At 39.6% G+C, this 19559-nt stretch overlaps 1 protein-coding gene across 8 annotated transcripts in view; it reads left to right on the top strand.

Annotated features, from left to right (window-relative positions):
* Window positions 1–19559, top strand: part of Cep112 (centrosomal protein 112) — a 471814-nt gene that overhangs the window by 206321 nt on the left and 245934 nt on the right. For all 8 annotated transcript variants that reach the window (XM_045157990.1, XM_045157993.1, XM_045157994.1 and 5 more), the window contains one exon: window positions 853–960. In XM_045157990.1, the coding sequence (XP_045013925.1) occupies window positions 853–960 (108 nt within the window). The remainder of the gene's footprint in view (window positions 1–852; window positions 961–19559) is intronic.

The raw sequence follows: 19559 nt of genomic DNA, 5'->3' as shown, positions 1-19559 counted from the left end.
TTTTTGTATGTTTCATTTCCCAAAATATTTATTCAGGTCACTTGTTTTTTTTTTTTAAATATTTCGCTTATTTGAGAGAAGGAAAACTACAGATATATATATATATAGAGAGAGAGAAAGGGGGTGCTAGGTCCTCTAGCCACTGCAAATGAACTCCAGATACATGTGCCATCTTTGTGCATCTGGCTTACATGGGTACTGGGGAATTGAACCTGGGTCATTAGGCTTCACAGGCAGGTACTTTAACCTATAAGCCATCTCTCAAACCCCTCACTTATCTATTTTAAAACTGGTTTTAGTTACCCATTTATTGTTGAGTTATAAATGTTCTTCATATATATGTGTGTATGTGTGTATAATCAGATATATGATCAGAAAATAAAATAATACTTAATAGATATTTAAATCCAAAGTTATATTTTCATTATACTGTTAATATAATATTAGAACATACTCATATGCATGCCAATTTTAATTTCCTTCCGTAAATTATTAATATATACTAAAATAGGTTGAGATATATATATATATATATATATATATATTTTTTTTTTTTTGGTTCTTTTGGAGGTACGGTCTCACTTTAGTTCAGGCTGACCTGGAATTTACTATGTAGTCTCAGAGTGGCCTCGAACTCACAGTGATCCTCCTACCTCTGCCTCCTGAGTGCTGGGACTAAAAATGTGTGCCGCCATGCCTGGCAGACATATTTCATTATTTTATTGCCCATTACATTCACCATTGACTGATGAGGAATTCAAGGTCTGTCATTTTGCTGGATGGACAAATTTTTTAAACTACAGAATATAGTTTTTGTTTAAAAGATCATTTATTTGACTCTTAATTTTATAGATGGAAAAAGTGGAAGCAGATCTGACTAGATCTAAGTCTCTTCGTGAGAAACAATCAAAGGAATTCTTGTGGCAGCTGGAGGAAGTCAAACAGCGCTACGAACAGCAGGTCAGTCTTTCATTGTCCTGATACCTTTGAATTTTTAATTCATATATAATCCCTCCTAAAAATCTCTGTATCACAAAACCTCTGAGAATAAGAATATTACTGGGGCTGGAGAGATGGCTCAGCATTTGCCACACAAGCGTAAGGATCTGAGAGGCTCTGATTCACCTTGAGTTCAGTTCCCCAGTACCCACATAAACAGCTGGGCATGTCCATACATGCCCCAACCCCAGCCCTGCGGGGAACAGGCAAACTTGTCAGCCTGAAAAAAAAAAAAAAAAAAAAGGCTGTTTTGGACCCAAGGAGGCATACAGATAAGTAATATAGACAAGGAAACTACAGTCTCCTCTGTCCTTCCCTCATGTGCCTACACCACATATATCACAACACGCACATGCACACACACAAATATTTCTAGGGCTTTTAAATCCAATATACTTGAAATATTTAAAATAATACCAGTTTTAGTAAAATCCAGATACAAGGTTGTAACACTCTACTGAAGCCTACCCTGACGCTTGACATCAATATTTAATTGAGACATGTATTTTGATTTTTCAATGTTTCCACTCATGTCAGAACCCTATTTGACTTACCCATTTAATTAGAAAATACTGTTGGGCACCTGCTGTATGCCAGGTTCTGCTATCGACATTGGACTGAACCAAGATTCATTTCTCAAGGAACCTACATTTTGGTAGACAGTTTCCCCAAGAATAAAATATGAAATGATTCTGAATTAACTGAATTGACCCATGAACTTTGTCACACAGAGGGTAGGAGGAATCATCTGCAAGGATCAGGGAGGCCCTGACATTTTTGCCTAGAGACTGCCTAAACTCTGGAGGCATGACATTCCTGTCTGAGGGAAAGCAAGTAACAAGAGCCTGAGAGAGTAAGATTGGATTGTTTGAGTGAGAAAAATGACTACCGCACAAGTTTATTAGTAGTGCAGGGAGAAAGGTTCTCAAGGATAGGAATAAGGGGAAGAATGTTGGCGCTTGGTGGAAGGTTCTCAGCTGTAGTAATAAGGAGATAAAAAGCTAGACTATGGTACAAGGTTCTCAAATACAGAGGCAAGGAGAGAGAGTGCTGCTCTGGTGGAGGAGTTTAGATTTGTTCCTTATTTCTATGCCTTTCATTTTTTTTTTTTTAGATAAATCTTTTTTTTTTTATTAACATTTTCCATGATTATAAAATATATCCCATGGTAATTCCCTCCCTCCCCACCCCCACACTTTCCCGTTTGAAATTCCATTCTCCATCATATTACCTCCCCATTACAATCATTGTAATTACATATATACAATATCAACCTATTAAGTATCCTCCTCCCTTCCTTTCTCCACCCTTTATGTCTCCTTTTCAACTTACTGGCCTCTGCTACTAAGTATTTTCATTCTCACGCAAAAGCCCAGTCATCTGTAGCTAGGATCCACATATGAGAGAGAACATGTGGCGCTTGGCTTTCTGGGCCTGGGTTACCTGACTTAGTATAATACTTTCCAGGTCCATCCATTTTTCTGCAAATTTCATAACTTCATTTTTCTTTACCGCTGAGTAGAACTCCATTGTATAAATGTACCACATCTTCATTATCCACTCATCTGTTGAGGGACATCTAGGCTGGTTCCATTTCCCAGCTATTATAAATTGAGCAGCAATAAACATGGTTGAGCATGTACTTCTAAGGAAATGAGATGAGTCCTTTGGATATATGCCTAGGAGCGCTATAGCTGGGTCATATGGTAGATCAATCTCTAGCTGCCTTAGGAACCTCCACACTGTTTTCCACAATGGCTGGACCAGATTGCATTCCCACCAGCAGTGCAGAAGGGTTCCTTTTTTTCCACATCCCCGCCAACATTTATAATCATTTGTTTTCATGATGGTGGCCAATCTGACAGGAGTGAGATGGAATCTCAATGTAGTTTTAATCTGCATTTCCCTGGTGACTAGTGACGTAGAACATTTTTTTAGATGCTTATATGCCATTCGTATTTCTTCCTTTGAGAACTCTCTATTTAGCTCCTTAGCCCATTTTTTGATTGGCTTATTTGATTCCTTATTATTTAACTTTTTGAGTTCTTTGTATATCCTAGATATTAATCCTCTATCAGATATGTAGCTGGCGAAGATTTTTTCCCATTCTGTAGGTTGCCTCTTTGCTTTTTTCACTGTGTCCTTTGCGGTACAAAATCTTTGTAATTTCATTAGGTCCCAGTGGTTAATCTGTGGTTTTATTGCCTGAGCAATTGGGGTTGTATTCAGAAAATCATTGCCAAGACCAATATGTTGAAGGGTTTCCCCTACTTTTTCCTCTAGCAGTTTCAAAGTTTCCGGTCTGATGTTAAGGTCTTTAATCCATTTGGACTTAATTCTTGTGCATGGTGAGAGAGAAGAATCTATTTTCATCCTTCTGCAGATATTTATCCAGTTTTCAAAACTCCATTTGCTGAAGAGGCTGTCTCTTCTCCAATGGGTATTTTTGGCATTTTTATCGAATATCAGGTGGCTATAGCTACTTGGGCTTACATCTGGGTCCTCTATTCTGTTCCACTGATCTACATGTCTGTTTTTGTGCCAGTACCATGCTGTTTTTGTTACTATGGCTCTGTAGTATAGGTTAAAATCAGGTATGGTGATACCACCAGCCTCTTTTTTGTTGCTCAATATTATTTTAGATATTCGAGGTTTTTTGTGATTCCAAATGAATTTTTGGATTGTTTTTTCTATTTCCATGAAGAAAGCCTTTGGAATTTTGATAGGGATTGCATTAAATGTGTAGATTGCTTTAGGTAAGATTGCCATTTTCACGATATTGATTCTTCCAATCCAGGAACAAGGGATGTTTCTCCACTTTCTAGTGTCTTCTGCAATTTCTCGCTTGAGTGTTTTAAAGTTCTCATTGTATAAGTTCTTTACTTCCTTGGTTAGGTTTATTCCAAGGTATTTTATTTTTTTTGATGCAATTTTGAATGGGAGTGATTCTCTGATTTCATCCTCTGTGTGTTTGTTGTTAGCATATATGAAGGCTACTGATTTCTGTGTATTTATTTTGTATCCTGCTACATTGCTGTAGGTTTTGATCAGCTCTAACAGCTTGCTAGTAGAGTCTTTAGGGTCCTTTATGTATAGAATCATGTCGTCTGCAAATAATGATAACTTGATTTCTTCCTTTCCAATTTGTATCCCTTTTATGTGTGTCTCTTGCCTTATTGCTATGGCTAAGACTTCCAAAACTATATTAAATAGTAGTGGGGACAGTGGACACCCTTGTCTTGTTCCTGATTTTAGTGGAAAAGCTTCCAGTTTTTCCCCATTTAGTAATATGTTGGCTGTAGGCTTGTCATAAATAGCCTTTATTATATTGAGATATGTTCCTTCTATTCCCAGTCTCTGTAGGACTTTTATCATGAAGGGATGTTGGATTTTGTCAAATGCTTTCTCTGCATCTAATGAGATGATCATGTGATTTTTGTCCTTCAACCCGTTTATGTAATGTATTACATTTATAGATTTGCGTATGTTGAACCATCCCTGCATCTCTGGGATAAAGCCTACTTGGTCAGGGTGAATGATCTTTTTGATATACTCTTGTATTCTGTTTGCCAATATTTTGTTGAGAATTTTTGCATCTATGTTCATGAGGGAGACTGGTCTGTAATTTTCTTTTTTTGTTCTATCTTTGCCTGGTTTTGGTATCAGGGTGATGCTGGCCTCATAGAAAGAGTTTGGTAGAATTCCTTCTTTTTCTATTTCCTGGAAAAGCTTAAGAAGCAATGGTGTTAGCTCTTCCTTAAAAGTCTGGTAAAATTCAGCAGTGAATCCATCGGGCCTGGGCTTTTTTTAGTTGGGAGATTATTGATAACTGTTCGGATCTCCATGTTTGTTATAGGTCTATTTAAGTGATTAATCTCATTTTGATTTAATTTAGGTAGGTCATATAGATCAAGGAAATCATCCATTTCTTTCAGATTTTCATACTTTGTGGAGTATATGCTTTTATAGTATGTCCCTATAATTTTTTTAATTTCTCTGGAATCTGTTGTGATGTTACCTTGTTCATCTCTGATTTTATTAATTTGTGTCTCTTTTCTCTTTCTTTTGGTCAGATTTGCTAAGGGTTTATCAATCTTGTTTATCCTTTCAAAGAACCAACTCTTTGTTTCATTAATTCTTTGGATTGTTCTTTTTGTTTCTATTTCATTAATTTCTGCCCTAATCTTTATTATTTCTTCCCGTCTACTACTTTTTGGTTTGCCTTGTTCTTCTTTTTCCAAGGCTTTAAGGCGAAGCATTAGGTCGTTTACTTGCGACCTTTCTAATTTCTTAATATAGGCACTTAAGGCTATAAATTTACCTCTTAGAACTGCCTTCATTGTGTCCCAGAGATTTTGGTATGTTGTGTTCTCATTATCGTTTGACTCTATAAATTTTTTGATTTCCTTTTTGATTTCTTCATTGACCCACTCATCATTTAGTAGTGTATTGTTTAGTTTCCATGATTTTGTGTATGCTCTATAGCCTTTCTTGCTACTGATTTGTAGTTTAATTCCATTGTGGTCAGATAGAATGCAAGGAATTATTTCAATTTTCCTGAATTTGTTAATATTTGCTTTGTGTCCTAATATATGGTCTATTTTAGAGAATGTTCCATGTGCTGCTGAAAAGAATGTATATTCTGCAGCCTTTGGATGAAATGTCCTGTATATATCTGTTAGGTCCATTCCTTCTATGACCTCATTTAGTCCAGATGCCTCTCTGTTTATTCTTTCCCTGGATGACCTGTCAATTGATGAGAGTGGGGTGTTAAAGTCACCCACCACCACTGTGTTTGGTGTTATCTGTGACCTTAGTTCTAATAGTGTTTGTTTGACGAATTTGGGAGCCCCCATGTTAGGTGCATATATGTTTAGGATTGTAATGTCCTCCTGTTGGAGTGTGCCCTTAATCAATATAAAGTGACCTTCCTTATCTTTCTTGACTAACGTCGGACTAAAGTCCACCCTGTCTGATATTAGGATAGCAACCCCTGCTTGTTTTCTAGGCCCATTTGCTTGAAACACCGTTTTCCAACCTTTCACCCTAAGATAATGTCTATCCTTTGTAGAAAGGTGAGTTTCTTGGAGACAACAAATTGTAGGATCCTGCTTTTTAACCCAGTCTGCAAATCTATGTCTTTTCGTTGGGGCATTGAGACTGTTGATATTAAGAGATATTATTGAAAGGTGTGTATTTATGTTTGCCATTTGTGTGTGTGTGTGTGTGTGTGTTACTGGTTCTACCTGTGCTCTCTTCTGTTAACTGGTATTTGAGTATAGCTGGTTTTTTCTAGGTTCCTTATATATGTGCTTTTCCTTTTGTTCAGCATGGAGGATTCTATCAAGTATTTTCTGTAGAGCTGGTTTTGTCTTCAAATACTCCTTTAACCTGCTTTTGTCATGGAATGTCTTTATTTCTCCATCTATTTGAATGGATAACTTTGCAGGATAAAGTAACCTGGGTTGACAGTTGTTATCTTTCAGAACTTGGAATATATCACTCCAAGCCCTTCTGGCTTTAAAAGTTTGTGTTGAATAATCTGCTGTAATCCTGATGGGCTTGCTTTTGTAGGTAACTTGATTTTTCTCTCTAACTGCTTTCAATATTTTTTCTTTGGTTTGTGTGTTTGGAAGTTTGAGTATAATGTGGCGAGGAGAGGTTCTTTCTGGGTTTTGTCTGGCTGGGGTTCTAAAGGCTTCCTGTATCTGTATTGGCACCTCTTTCCCAACTTGGGGGAAATTTTCCTCTATGATTTTGTTGAAGATGCCTACTATGCCTCTGGAGTGGATTTCTTCTCCTTCTACTATGCCCTGAATTCTTATATTGGATCTTTTCATAGTGTCCCGAATATCTTGAAATTCCCACTCATACTTTTCTATAAGTTTGTCTTTCTCTTTGTTGGACTGCATTAGGTCTGCCACCTGGTCTTCTAGCTTAGATATTCTGTCCTCTCCCTCATCCATCCTACTGGTGAGATTTTCTACAGAGTTTTTTATTTCATTAACTGTGTTCTTCATTGCTAGTAATTCTGACTGGTTTTTCTTTATTATTTCTATTTCCCTATTTATGTCTTGTATTGCCTTCTTTATTTCATTAAATTGGTGTCCTGCCTCTTCTTTGATTCCTTTGATTTCCTCTTTGATTTCTTCTTTGATTATTTTCATGTGTTCTTTGACCTCTTTGAACATATTTAAAATTATTCTTTTGAACTCTTTCTCAGGTATTTCCTCTAACTCTTTCTCACTGGAGGACATTTCTGATGCATTAATACTTTTAGGTGGATTTATATCGTCTTGCTTTTTAGTGTTTCTTGTGTTATAATGTATATAATTTGCATCCTGGATTAAGTTAATGCTTGGATTTTCTAGCTAGCTGTGTATTCTTAGCTGTATCAATTGATTTGATGTAATATATTTTCAGGGTAGGACCTTAAGGTATTAGGTGTGGCTCTTAAGACTCTCAGAGTATCTACAAAGATGTTCTTAGGGGTTGAGTTTCCCTGCTATAGGAGTATTCAAGCAGGCTGAGTAGAATAAAATACAGGTAGATTCTAAAATTTAACTAAACACTGTACACATTCAATCAAAAACAGCCCCGAGTATGTATGCAAGAGTAGTTATTATAATGGCCAGGTCCTCTATCAACAAAGAGGTTTAGATTTCTGGTCTGTTGAGGTATCCAAGTCAGCTTGTGACCAAGTGAGACCCTTCCCTGGTGCAGTCCCAGTTACCTTGGGTGATTTTGGTCTCAGTCAAGTTGCTGCCTGGGTCGTCGTGCTGCTGTTCTGATTTCTGGAGCTGGGCACTTGCTTTTCCTACGGGGCAAACCGAGCTGCTGCTGCTGCCTCTGCTGATGTCGTAGCTGCCACCACCGGAGCCACCACCGCTGCTGAAGCTGCTGCTGCCGTGTCCACCGCCGCTGCTCCCCCGAAGCCGCTGCTGCGGGATCTGCCGCCGCTGCCGCTCCTGGGTCCGCTGCTGCTGGGGCCGCTGGTACCGGTGCTGGAGCCACTGAAGTTGCTGCCGAACTCTGCTCCTGCTTGGGTCCCGCCGTCAGCCCAAGTTGGCGTGGCCGGTCCTGGGCCGCTGCTGTGTTCGCTGGAGCTGGGTTCAGGCGTTGGGGTAGGGGAGGGGAGGGAGCCGCGGCTGCTCTGGTTGTCTCCCTGCTCCACGTGTGCTTCTACCTCGCGGTTCCGCGCTGCTCGCTGCTGCTCTCCCCTCACGTTTCCCGAGTTGCGGAGAGCGCGGTGCGAGGGGAAAATCCCGCACCTGGCTTCTCCTGCGGCTCGAGCCGAGAGTCTGGCGGTTTTCTGCTGCGCCGCAGTTGCGGCGATTGGCCGAGCTGCCAGAGCCGCCCTTCCCGCCTGTGCAGGCTCTGGATGCTCTATAACTCTTCCACTTGTCCGCTGCCGCCTCAATTTCCTATACACCTCACTTTTTAGTAAAAGTGTGTATTTTGCTGAGTTTTTTTGGTCTTTTTCCCCCCTAGGCTGCTTTGGCGTGGTACCTACGCTGCCATCTTAACCGGAAGTCCGCCTTTCATTTTTTTAAGTCTTACTTTCTTTTTTAAAAATTTGGTCTAGTCCCAGAATGGTTATGTACTATTATTTTTTTAACTTGTCCTGATTCTTAATATCTAGAAAAACTTTAATTAGTTTTATAACTCAGGTTCAGAATTTGTTTTTTATTTTTTGTTTTTTCTAGATAAGGTCTTACTCTATTCCAGGCTGACCTGGAATTCACTATGTAGTTTCAGGCTGGCCTTGAACTCACAGTGATTTTCCTACCTCTGCCTCCCAAGTGCCAGAATTAAAGGCATATACCACCATGTGTTTGTGGAAGATTATTCAGAATAATAAAAAGTTATAAATAAAACAAATGACAAATCATGTTGAATCCTTTGAAATACTATGCCTTATGAGAAAGAATGTTTCCAATCTGTGTGTGTGCAGATTTGAAAGATATATTGATGAAGGGAGAAGTTACATCTTAGAATATCTTGTATATTATTTCAATTATGCACAATTAAAGAACATGCATCTGCAGCATGTTAGATATATAAATTCAGTAAAAATTCTGAAAAACTGCACATTTTCTGGAGCATACATAGACTTATGTGTTAATGGTATAATTAATTTAGACTTTACTTTTGTGTACTAACTAAACCTTTTACTTGAAATTAACAAATGAACATGTGTCATGCATTTCTTGAATACATAAAGCATCAAAGCTATAGATGCTAAGAAACAGTAGACTATATATCTTAGAACATTTCTGTTGAATTCTATAGTTATAGTACTTTAAGTGCATAATAAATTCATCTTTAGTAATATAATAAAGAATTTCACACTATTCACATGTTTATAGTGTAAAAATAATTAAGACATGAAGAGCCTAAAAAAGAAGGAAAAAAAGCATTAACTAGTTATTTTCTAAGGTGCCAAAATCTGGGTAATTCATGTTTTCTAACTGCAAAATCCAGTGCAAAGGAGTTATTATCAGATTTTTAAAAGACAATTTATATAAAATAAAAATGATATTAATAAGTTTTCCATTTGTATGTGATGTGCATGCATGTGTGTATACTTGCGAGTGCACATGTATGTGCATGTGGAGGCCAGGGGTTCATATTGGGGGTCTTCTCTGATAGTTCTCTTTGTTTCACTGAGCGACTGAAGAGTGAAGAGTAAGAAGGGAAAAGGTAGTAATAGGAATGCATTAATTAAGAAGGGCAAGTATTATGCTATAGTTGCCAGGTAGATTTGTGGTAAGTTGGGGATGAGAAGCAATAAACAGGAAAGTGTTAGCTCCTCTATGAACACATGAAGAAGCAGAGGAGGAGGGGAACAAATCTTAAGATTCCTTCCATACAAATGCTAATTGAATAACTTGAGCGATAAGGATGAAGTGTTCTGTGAGAGTTTTAGAACTGGTGGCTCCATTTTGATGACAACTGGGTAGATAACAGATACATGCCCAGGTGTAGCCAAGAAACTTCAGGATTTGCATTTATGTTGGCATTATTTTGGCAGAATTTCAGGTTTTTAAATCTATACACCCCTAAGAAAAACTGCCTAAGAAAAAGTAAGCATATTTAGCTGAAATAACTTATTTTAAGGTTCAAAATTATTATATAGTATTTAGAGTAGATGTGTTAGGTAAAGTGACTCTCTATTAATACATTTTAATAAATAAATAAAGAGTTAGCATAAATCATAAGAAAATTGTTAGTGTTCAGTTAATAACCTGGCATAGGAAAGAAACAGAGAAGAAGTTAATGAACAAGAATCATGTAGAAACATCTTCAGATGTTAACAAGAATGCAGATTGGCATTAACAATGATGTGTCATCCAAAGTTGGCAAAGAATTAGTGACATTGATTATTTTATATGTTGCTAGTGGAATTTTAAATTAATGAAACATTGTTTGGAATAGTCTAGCAGTATCTACTGTGTCATGATAGAAATTTACTTTTCCTGGTCTAATCTTAGTCTCAAAAATCAGACAGAAATATTTAACAATGATGGTATATTTTAGTCAATGAAATCCCAACTCAATCTTTTTCTGAATCATCCACTTTTTATTGGTGTATGTGTTTGGATGGTGTGCATGAGTATGTACTTAGAAGTACACTCAGTTACGTGTACATGTATGTTGATGCCAGAAGACAACTCAGATACTGTCCTCAGGTATTCCATCCACCTCTCTTTTTCATTTTAGAGAGAGAGAGAGAGAGAATTGGTGTGCCAGGGCCTCAGCCACTACACTTGAATTCCAGACTGTTGCACCACATGTGGGCGTGTACCACCTTGTATTTCCCTCACCTTTTGTGCTTCTGGCTTACATAGGGTCTGGAGAGTGGAACATGGGTCCTTAAGCTTCACAGGCAAGCGCCTTAACTGCTAAGCCATCTTTCCAGCCCCTCCTCTATCCACCTCTTCTTGAGACAGGGTCTCTCAAGCTCACCAATTCAGATAGACTAGTTCACCAGCAAGCCGCAGGGGTCCACATGTCTCTACTGCTCCCAGCACTGAGATTACAAACCCACCATGCCTCTCAATTTTATATGGTTGTGGGGGATCAGACTCAAGTCTTCATGCTTGTAGGGCAAACAATTTATCAAAGAAACTAACTCCCCAGTCCCTGTACCTTCTATGTTGTACATTATAAAAATGTCACATCCTTACTGTAAATGTACATTTAATACAATTTATTTGGAAGTACACTAAACTTAAAGGCTTTTCTCAGGAGGATACTTAATGCAATAAAGAAGACTGGTGAATCTATCACAAAATTGATACTATCAGTAGAAGCCACACACCATTGTGTTGATTCATCTGTATTTTTTCAAAAAAATTATTTATTTATTTGCAAGGAGCGAGAGAGAGAAAGATAATATGGATGTGTCAGGACATCTAGCCACTTCATGTGACTCCAGATCTCCAGATGCAAGTGCCACTTTGTGTATCTGGCTTTATATGGGTCCTGGGGAATTGAACTCAGGTTGTTAGACATTGCAGGCATCTCTCCAACCTTCATCTGTATTTCTCATTCATGAAAAGAGGAGATAATATAAAAGTAGGTTATAATGGGAAATTTAAGCAATGCTAGGACTTCTCAGGTTGGTATGGATTTCAACCATTTTTGTTCTTCCTGGAGTAATGCTATGACTATTGAAAACTTTTAAATATTTGCTTAGCAAAAAAAATTAATGAACACATTTCTCAGATTGCTCAAAAAAGTTTATAATGAAAGTTGATTATGAAAAGTGATTGGTGTGTAGTCAGTAGTGATCTACACACATCGGGACATATATACCAAAAATGAAGCTAATTAAACTACTGTCATTTCCTCTTTTGAGAGGGAAGCCAGACTGGAACATACAGAGGAAGCTGAGATGTAGCCTTCATGAAGTTCCCCTGAGCCATCTCATGGAGTGCCTCATGAGGGCACTAATGGCAAAATGTGGTTTGGATAGTGACATTTTTTGTTATTAAGTGATAACCTCACATGGTCATCTCTAAATGAGTCATGTGAACTTGGAGTGAGATTTTTAAGTGTTTGGAAGTCATTGGTGATGATTTAGAAGTCAGATTTTCTTAACTTAGAGTTCAGACAGGAAGTCAATATATAGGATAAGAAGAATAAGTGTTTGGAAGCTTCAAACAGGCTGGAATTAAGTAGGTTATTTCTTGGGATTTAACATAAAAAGCTATGCTTTGGTTTAGAAAATTAGCTGCAAAAGTTTTGTGGGGTGAGGTAAGGACAGAATCAGGGTGGAGAGATGGCTTAGCGGTTCAGTGCTTGTTTGTGAAGCCTAAGGACCCTGGTTCGAGGCTCATGTTCCATAGGATCCACGTAAGCCAGATGTACAAGATGGTGCATGCATCTGGAATTTGTTTGCAATGGTTGGAGGATCTGGTACACCCATTCTCTCCCCCTCCTCTTTCTCTGTCTGTCTGTTGCTCTCAAAAATAAAAATAAAAACAAAAATTTTAAAAAAGAAGACAGAATCAGAAACAAAGGGATCATAGTGTCTCGGACAATGGTATAATAGACTAGAGCCATGTCTGTTTACAGTTCACGTCATGTAGTGAGCAAGGAAATTCACATTTACGTAGGACACTGATAAACCTGAACATGCTTAGTGAAGGATTTCTAGAATACTGAGAAGTCTAGGATTATGACAGAAAGAATATTTAAAGGATTAGGTTATTTGACCAAGAGAAGTCTAGAGAGAATTGGGTGTCTCTCATTACTACAGTAGGCCTATAGCTCTGCAGACGCCTCTGGTTAGGCATGCTGTACATGTGTTCTCTGTGTTCAGGCTCTTTCCATCTTCATGATGCTCTTATGAGGTAGGCACATGTATTCGTGATTCCCGTCTTCTAGGTGTGGGATGAGGCATGTCTGTGACGTCACTGGCTGGATGTCACACCCTGAAAAGGTGGAGGATCCAAAGCAGGACCTGAGCTGTTGCTCATAACCAGTACTGGAAACACTGCTGAGGAGTCTAGGCATCAGGATGGACCTCATGTCTAGTGGAACTGTGAGGGATAGGGTGAGCAGTTTTGAGGTGGCTCTACTGGAGAACTGTTGTAATGTGCACTAGTAGGTCTTGAAGTATTTGTCAGGAGGGTTGTGCAGGGATGCTATGCATTTGGAGCTATCCCAGTGGGACAGTCCTTTCCAGGTTCAAGATGCCCAGCCTCTAGTCATGGGCACTCAGCCACTCCCTTGACAGACGTAAACTTGTCTGGTGCCATGCCCAGCTCTTTCCTCCCTGGTTTTGTCATGCCATTGTTTCCATCTCCTTTCTCAGTTAGCATTCTAATGCAAGTGTGATGGGTTTTCTATTATTTTGGTTTTTTTCTCCAAAGTGTTAACATTTAAATGCCATGATTATAGCATCTCAGCAAGCAGGGCAGTTAGATGCTGGTCAGCCTTTGCTGCTCACACAAAGTGAGTCCTGGCAGGGTAGCAAGTGTGTATATGAGGCTTCATGAGTGTTTCCAGGAGGATTGGACTCACTTATGTTAGAAGAAAGCAAGTAGGCTCACTATTGAGGTAACATTCATATTAAAACAAACATAGACTTTCCTGTTTTATAAAATTCAGTGTTTTCATGAATTTTTAACATAAAATAGGACATTTCAAAGAAACTTCCAGCTTGCAGAGCCTATACATTCAGATCCCCCATGGAGTACTATTCATTTTTGGTAGAAATGTTTTAGAAGTATTTATCCAGCCTTATCCTCACGATCATAGTGGAGGAACTGATATTCAGAGGAAATGAATGACTGGTGCCTTCTGGGCCTCACTGTCCTTCTCCAGATTGAATTTCTGAGCCTCACCCATATAGAAAGCATCTTGCAAGGAACTCCAGTGATGTGAGAAAAGCAGAGTTCAAATCCCCAGGCCCAAACACAAGCATAAAGTGTGCACACGTGGAAAGAAAAACATCAAGCACATGGAGTAAACACTAGCACAAATATCCTGCAAAGCCTGAGCTTTCATCAGGATTTCCTGTTTCTTTCCTGAATAACCCAATGGAACAAAAAAGACAATTCTGATTGTCTTTTCACAAGCCTCATTCATGTTGGAAACAAACAGCCAGTCAGGCATGCAAGGACTTCCTGAACTATGGAAAGTTTGCTTTGGCAATCCTGTCATATCATTCTTTAATCTTATATTTTATATCTTCCCTTTTCACTACAAAGCTTTTATAAAAAGAAATGTAGTTCAGCAGATCAACAAGTAGTCAAATTCACCAGAAAGAATAAATGCTTATTGTCAATGATTATAAAACATCTAAAATAAAATAAAATAAAAATAAATCACTCAAGGACCAACCTCTTACAAACTGCCATTATTGTGAAAGAAGATATTTGGTAGCTAAGTCAGTGGTGAAGACAAAACAGCAATTATGTAAGATAAGCAAGTGGGAAATTTTAAGACCAGTGGGATATTAAAAAGCAGCAAGGGAGCTGGAGAGATGGCTTAGCGGTTAAGCGCTTGCCTGTGAAGCCTAAGGACCCCGGTTTGAGGCTCAATTCCCCAGGACCCACTTAAGCCAGATATGCACAAGTGGGCGCACGTGTCTGGAGTTCGTTTGCAGTGGCTGGAGGCCCTGGCACACCCATTCTCTCTCTCTTTGCCTCTTTCTCTCTCTGTCTGTCACTCTCAAATAAATAAATAAAAACAAACAAACAAACAAAAAAGCAGCAAGGATTCCAAATCCTTTGCTTTATACAGAGGTCTCTTTTAAATGAAGTTATTTAGCTGGGCATGGTGGCTCATGCCTGTCTATAATTCCAGCACTCAGGAGGCTAAAGCAGGCAGATTGTCTGAGTTTGAAGCCAGTTTGAGCTACAAAATGAGTTCTAGGTCAGCTTTGGCTGGAGTGAGACCCTGCTTCAAACAAACAAACAAACAAACAAACAAAAAACCTTGTCAAATAACTGTGAGGTTTTTTAGTTTATAGGAGACAACATGACTGCAGAAAGGATGAAAGGAAGCAGAAAAGAGATTCCTTGGCATGGGGTATCTTGCAACTGTAGGCCTGTGAGAAGCACTCACCACTAATGGAGGTGCTGGATGGAGCAGAGAAGCATAAACCTGTGCTTATATAGTGAGGAGAAAGGTGGGTGACAGGGCACAGAAATTCATAGGTTCACCATAGCCATAGTCATTACTAGATATTATCTTTTTTTTCTTTTCTTTTTTTTTTTTTTTTTTTTTTGGTTTGTCAAGGTAGGGCTTCACTGTAGCCCATGCTGATCTGGAATTCCTCAGGGTGGTCTTGAATTCACAATGATTCTCCTACCTGTGCCTCCCAAGTGCTGTGAATAAAGGTGTGTGCCACCAGACCTGGCTGATATTATCCTTTCTTTGCTAGAAAGTACCCTCATTTGCTGAGGCCAGAGAAGTTATATCGACAGGAGAGCTGATTTAAATTGGAATCATTAGTAATCATTTTGGTAGTTGTGAGATTGATTTGACTCAAAAAAATTAGTAAAATGTTTCTTTAATATTGAGGTCTTAGATGTGATTAATGACTGTGAATTTATGGGTATACTGCTATAGACAAAACCCATACATTCTTTGCCACTGAGCTACATCCTCTGCCTCTCCAGTATGTAATAAATAAATTTTGATGTCCAATTATGTAGTAGCCATGCTGCTCCTCAGTGGTGACCAAGACAAATGTAATCCTTTCATGATACTACAAAATTATTTTTAATTTTTTTAAGAGAAAGAGAGAGAATTGGCATGCCCAGACCTGAGCCACTACAGTCAAACTCCAGACACTTGTGCCACCTAGTGAGCATATGCATAGTTGCCTTTGCCTCACCTTTGGGCATCTGGCTAACATGGGATCTGGAGAATCAAACATGGGTCCTTAGGCTTCAGAGGCAACTAATCCATCTCTCCAGCTCCAAAATTAATTTTAACAGCCATTTGAATCACACATTGAGCTACAGAATAAGTACCCAAATCCTAGTCATTAAGCTGACAAAATTAGATAGCTAAAAGTGAGGCTCCAGGTCTGGCCATTGGCCCAGTACAAGTGCTTGGATCCAAAGAATAGGCTGGAACTTTGACAAAGGTGGTCAAAGAAGGTCCTCTGCTTCTAGTTCTGGTGAGGGGATGGGTGTTCTGACATATTTCTAAGCTAGGTTAAGAAAGTGGTTAAAAGAAAGTGGAAATCAAGAGGGCAAGGATGAAGGCAGATCTTTTTAGAACTCCAATGAAGAGTATGTATGTTTAGTTTTAGAGGTATTTCATTTAAAAATATTTCCTGGAGAGTCATATGGAAAACTCATTATTTGCAATGTCTAGGTATATTAAACATATAAAATGGAATGAATACCTTCTTGTTCATTAATGCATGCTTATAGAGCAGATGCTTGGTACCAAACACTATTCTGAATTCTGAGGACATAACAATAAGAAAGTTCTCTCTTTTTCCAAAGTATAATTTGAGGGAAGGTGAGACAATGACATTTGCTTTGAAGAAAAATAAAGCAGGCAGTGTTTTTGAGTGAAGGGCTATTTATATAAGTAGTTATTTTAGCTAGGTTGCTGATAGAGGACTCTGAAGTGATATTCATAGTAAGGAAGGGACAGGGGAAATTATGCAAAAAGCTTAGGTGTGGGAACACCTTTCCAGGCAGAGGCAAGAATCAGCTCAAAACTAGAATGAGCTGTTCTGTGGCTAGAGTGGAGGAATGAGCTTGAGAGAGTGTTGGTAGGTGTTCAGGCCAGGTAGAAGGCAGGTTATATCAAGTGCTAGACTGTGGTGGAGCTGGGATTTCATTCACAGTATGATGAGAAGCCATGCTCATTTGAGCAGAATCTGCTTCGTGTTTTCACATGATCTCTCTGGTTGCTGTGGTGAAGGCAGGTGTGGAAGCTCAGTTGGAGATGATGGTGGTCGTCTGGCAGTATCTCACCATGGCAAGGACAAAGTGGAAGTGGCATGATGACGGCGAGTGGTCAGATCGGCAGGATTTGTCAAGGCTTGTGAAATGGAGCGCGAGGCAGGGTGGAGCGCATGTGGCTTAGAAGCTATACACTGAGCATCTAGGGGGGGATAGTGACAGACACAGGAAGTCCCAGGACTGAGCCCTGGGGTATGCCAGCAGTTAGGAATGACACAAAAGTGGAAGAAGCAGCAGTAGGTAAAAGGTAAAGCAAAGCAGCCAGCGCTCCAGGAAGGAATGAGTAGCCATTTGTTGCACGTGCTGCCAGGAGGGGCGTTAGGTAGAAACGGACAGGTGCCTAACCAACTGGACCAGTTGTAATAGAAGGTGAGAACAAAGCCCGAATGGTATGGGTGGAGGAGGAATTTGACGTGAGCAACCCTTTAAGGAAGTTTTGAATTGAAGGGGAACAGAGAAATGAGGTGGTAGCTACAGGGGAAGCTGGGGCCAGGGCAGAGATTTTAAAAACGAGATCAAACGTGCTTCCTAGTGAGGATCCGATGGAGAAGAGCACACCGATGGTGGAGTGCAGTGCACAGGAAGGACTCACCTTGGACAAAAACGCTACTGAGCCATTCAGGCCATGAACAAACCGTGTGTCCCCCATAGGTGGACAAGTCACTAAACCACTCAAGCCACTGATTTACAAGACTCCCATAGATGGACAGCTCACTCAGCCATGCAGGTCATGAGGACCCCCGTAGGTGGACAGGTCACTCAACCAGTTAGGCCATGGAAAAGACCCCCATAGACAGACAAGTCATTTAGTGCTGAGCAAAGGGAAGTGGCTCTCTTCTGACTGCTGCTGATTTTATTTTATGATTGCTCCATTCAAAACGATGAAAATTGTGGCTGGTGAGAGAGTTTATAAACTATTTGACATGGCAGGTGAGAAAGTTTATAAGCTGTCTGGGTGTTTGTTTTCCTAACTTCCATACCTGCTGACAAACTTAAGTGAATGTTACATTTCATACTTATCCAACAGCAGTGATACATGAAGTTAAGACAAATGCACATTTATCCTGAACTAAAGACAGATATAAGATAAATGAAATATATACTTACGACATACCACTCCCATTGGAGTCTTATCTATAATTTGTATGGCTTGAGTTGACCATCATTAAACCAGGAAAAAGACCATTTGATTATCAGAATCCTTTGAGTTTCAAGAGGTATCTGGCATATAAGAACACAGAAACCAATAGCTAATTTTTCAGAAAGCTTCAAAATCTCCGGGGAATTTTTGCCACTCATCACCCCTAAGCCCTGTGAGTGTTTTAAATTGTTAATGGGGCAAGAGTGTGGCTCGGTGGTAGAGCACACCCCTTACTGGAGTGTGAACAGTTGGGTTAATGGGTCAAGAGTGTGGCTCAGTGGTAGAGCACACCCCCTTACTGGAGTGTGAGCGGTTGGGTTAGGTGCTTGGCATTGGCAGAAGGGTGGAGTGAGAAAGAGAGCCCTCTCGCTTACCAGTTTGGTAATGCCTGCAGTGCTTCTAGCCTATAGCACTCTTAAGCTTCCCAACTTCAGGAGCTTCTTGTCCCCAACGGTGTATAGTGGGCTGCAGGGAAAAAAGGAATGAAGGCGTGGAGTATGCTGACAGGCCCTTTTACCATCTCTGATAGCAATTACTGCGCAACCTTCAACTCCTAAACAGAACCTTCAGCTCTGAGAACTAAACTGAGCTGCTGATCTGGCAGTTTCATGGACGACTCTTTGTTTCCTATAGGAACCTTGGATCCTAGAACCACATGCCTTCTGCAGATGACACATTGCTTCTGCTCCTGATATGCTGGTTTCTTTGACTGTCTTTCATTCCTATTTTCATGAAGGCATTGCTCTAAAAGTTCAGTGGCCTGGTAGAACTGTTCTGTGCTGGAATGTTGTTGCTGTGACTCCAAAGGCAGAGAGTAGGTTGTAGACACCCTAAAGTTTGGAGTCAATTATTAAGTAACACAATATCCAATGCACCCTTACAAAAAAGTATTAGAATCTTTTTTGTTGTTGTTGTTACGTGATGCTCACTGGTGGTAGGGGTACCAGTGCCATCAAGGAGCTAGCTTTTTGTAGCTTTCTTTGTTCCAGGGCCAGCAGTAGGAGATGTTGATATGGAACTTGCAGGCTATATTCAACAACCCATAGTGTTCCGACATGGTAGATATCATGTGGGGCACTCAATGTCCAATGCCAGGCAGAAGTGATTTCTGTCATGGCAGCAAAACTAGACTGACAAGCAAGTGTATTTCCCTGTGGTAATCTGTGGGAAAAAAAGAACAAGCTTGGCTGAGGGTTTGAAAGCCTATGCTCAAGCAGAGAGAATTAGCCCCAATTTTTAGTTTTTCTAGTTTTAGTCATTTCTCCCCAGAAACCATTTTTACTCCATGCATTTACTTCCTTGTCCTCCATCTGGGAAGAGGAGGGAAATGTAAATGAGACATCTTCAGTCCATGTGTCTCTAAATTGGGACATGAGAAAAAGTTCACAGTATTATTTGAAGTCATGAGTTATGCTTCCAAGGAATAGGGAGGAAAGGAGCATGTCACCAAGTGAGACTGCTCTGCTGTCCTG

This window comes from Jaculus jaculus, chromosome 9 (assembly GCF_020740685.1).
Source record: "Jaculus jaculus isolate mJacJac1 chromosome 9, mJacJac1.mat.Y.cur, whole genome shotgun sequence".
In the NCBI taxonomy this organism is placed as follows: Eukaryota; Metazoa; Chordata; class Mammalia; order Rodentia; family Dipodidae; genus Jaculus; species Jaculus jaculus.
Note: the sequence above shows the minus strand (reverse complement) of the source record. Positions and strands in the feature narration are given on the sequence as shown.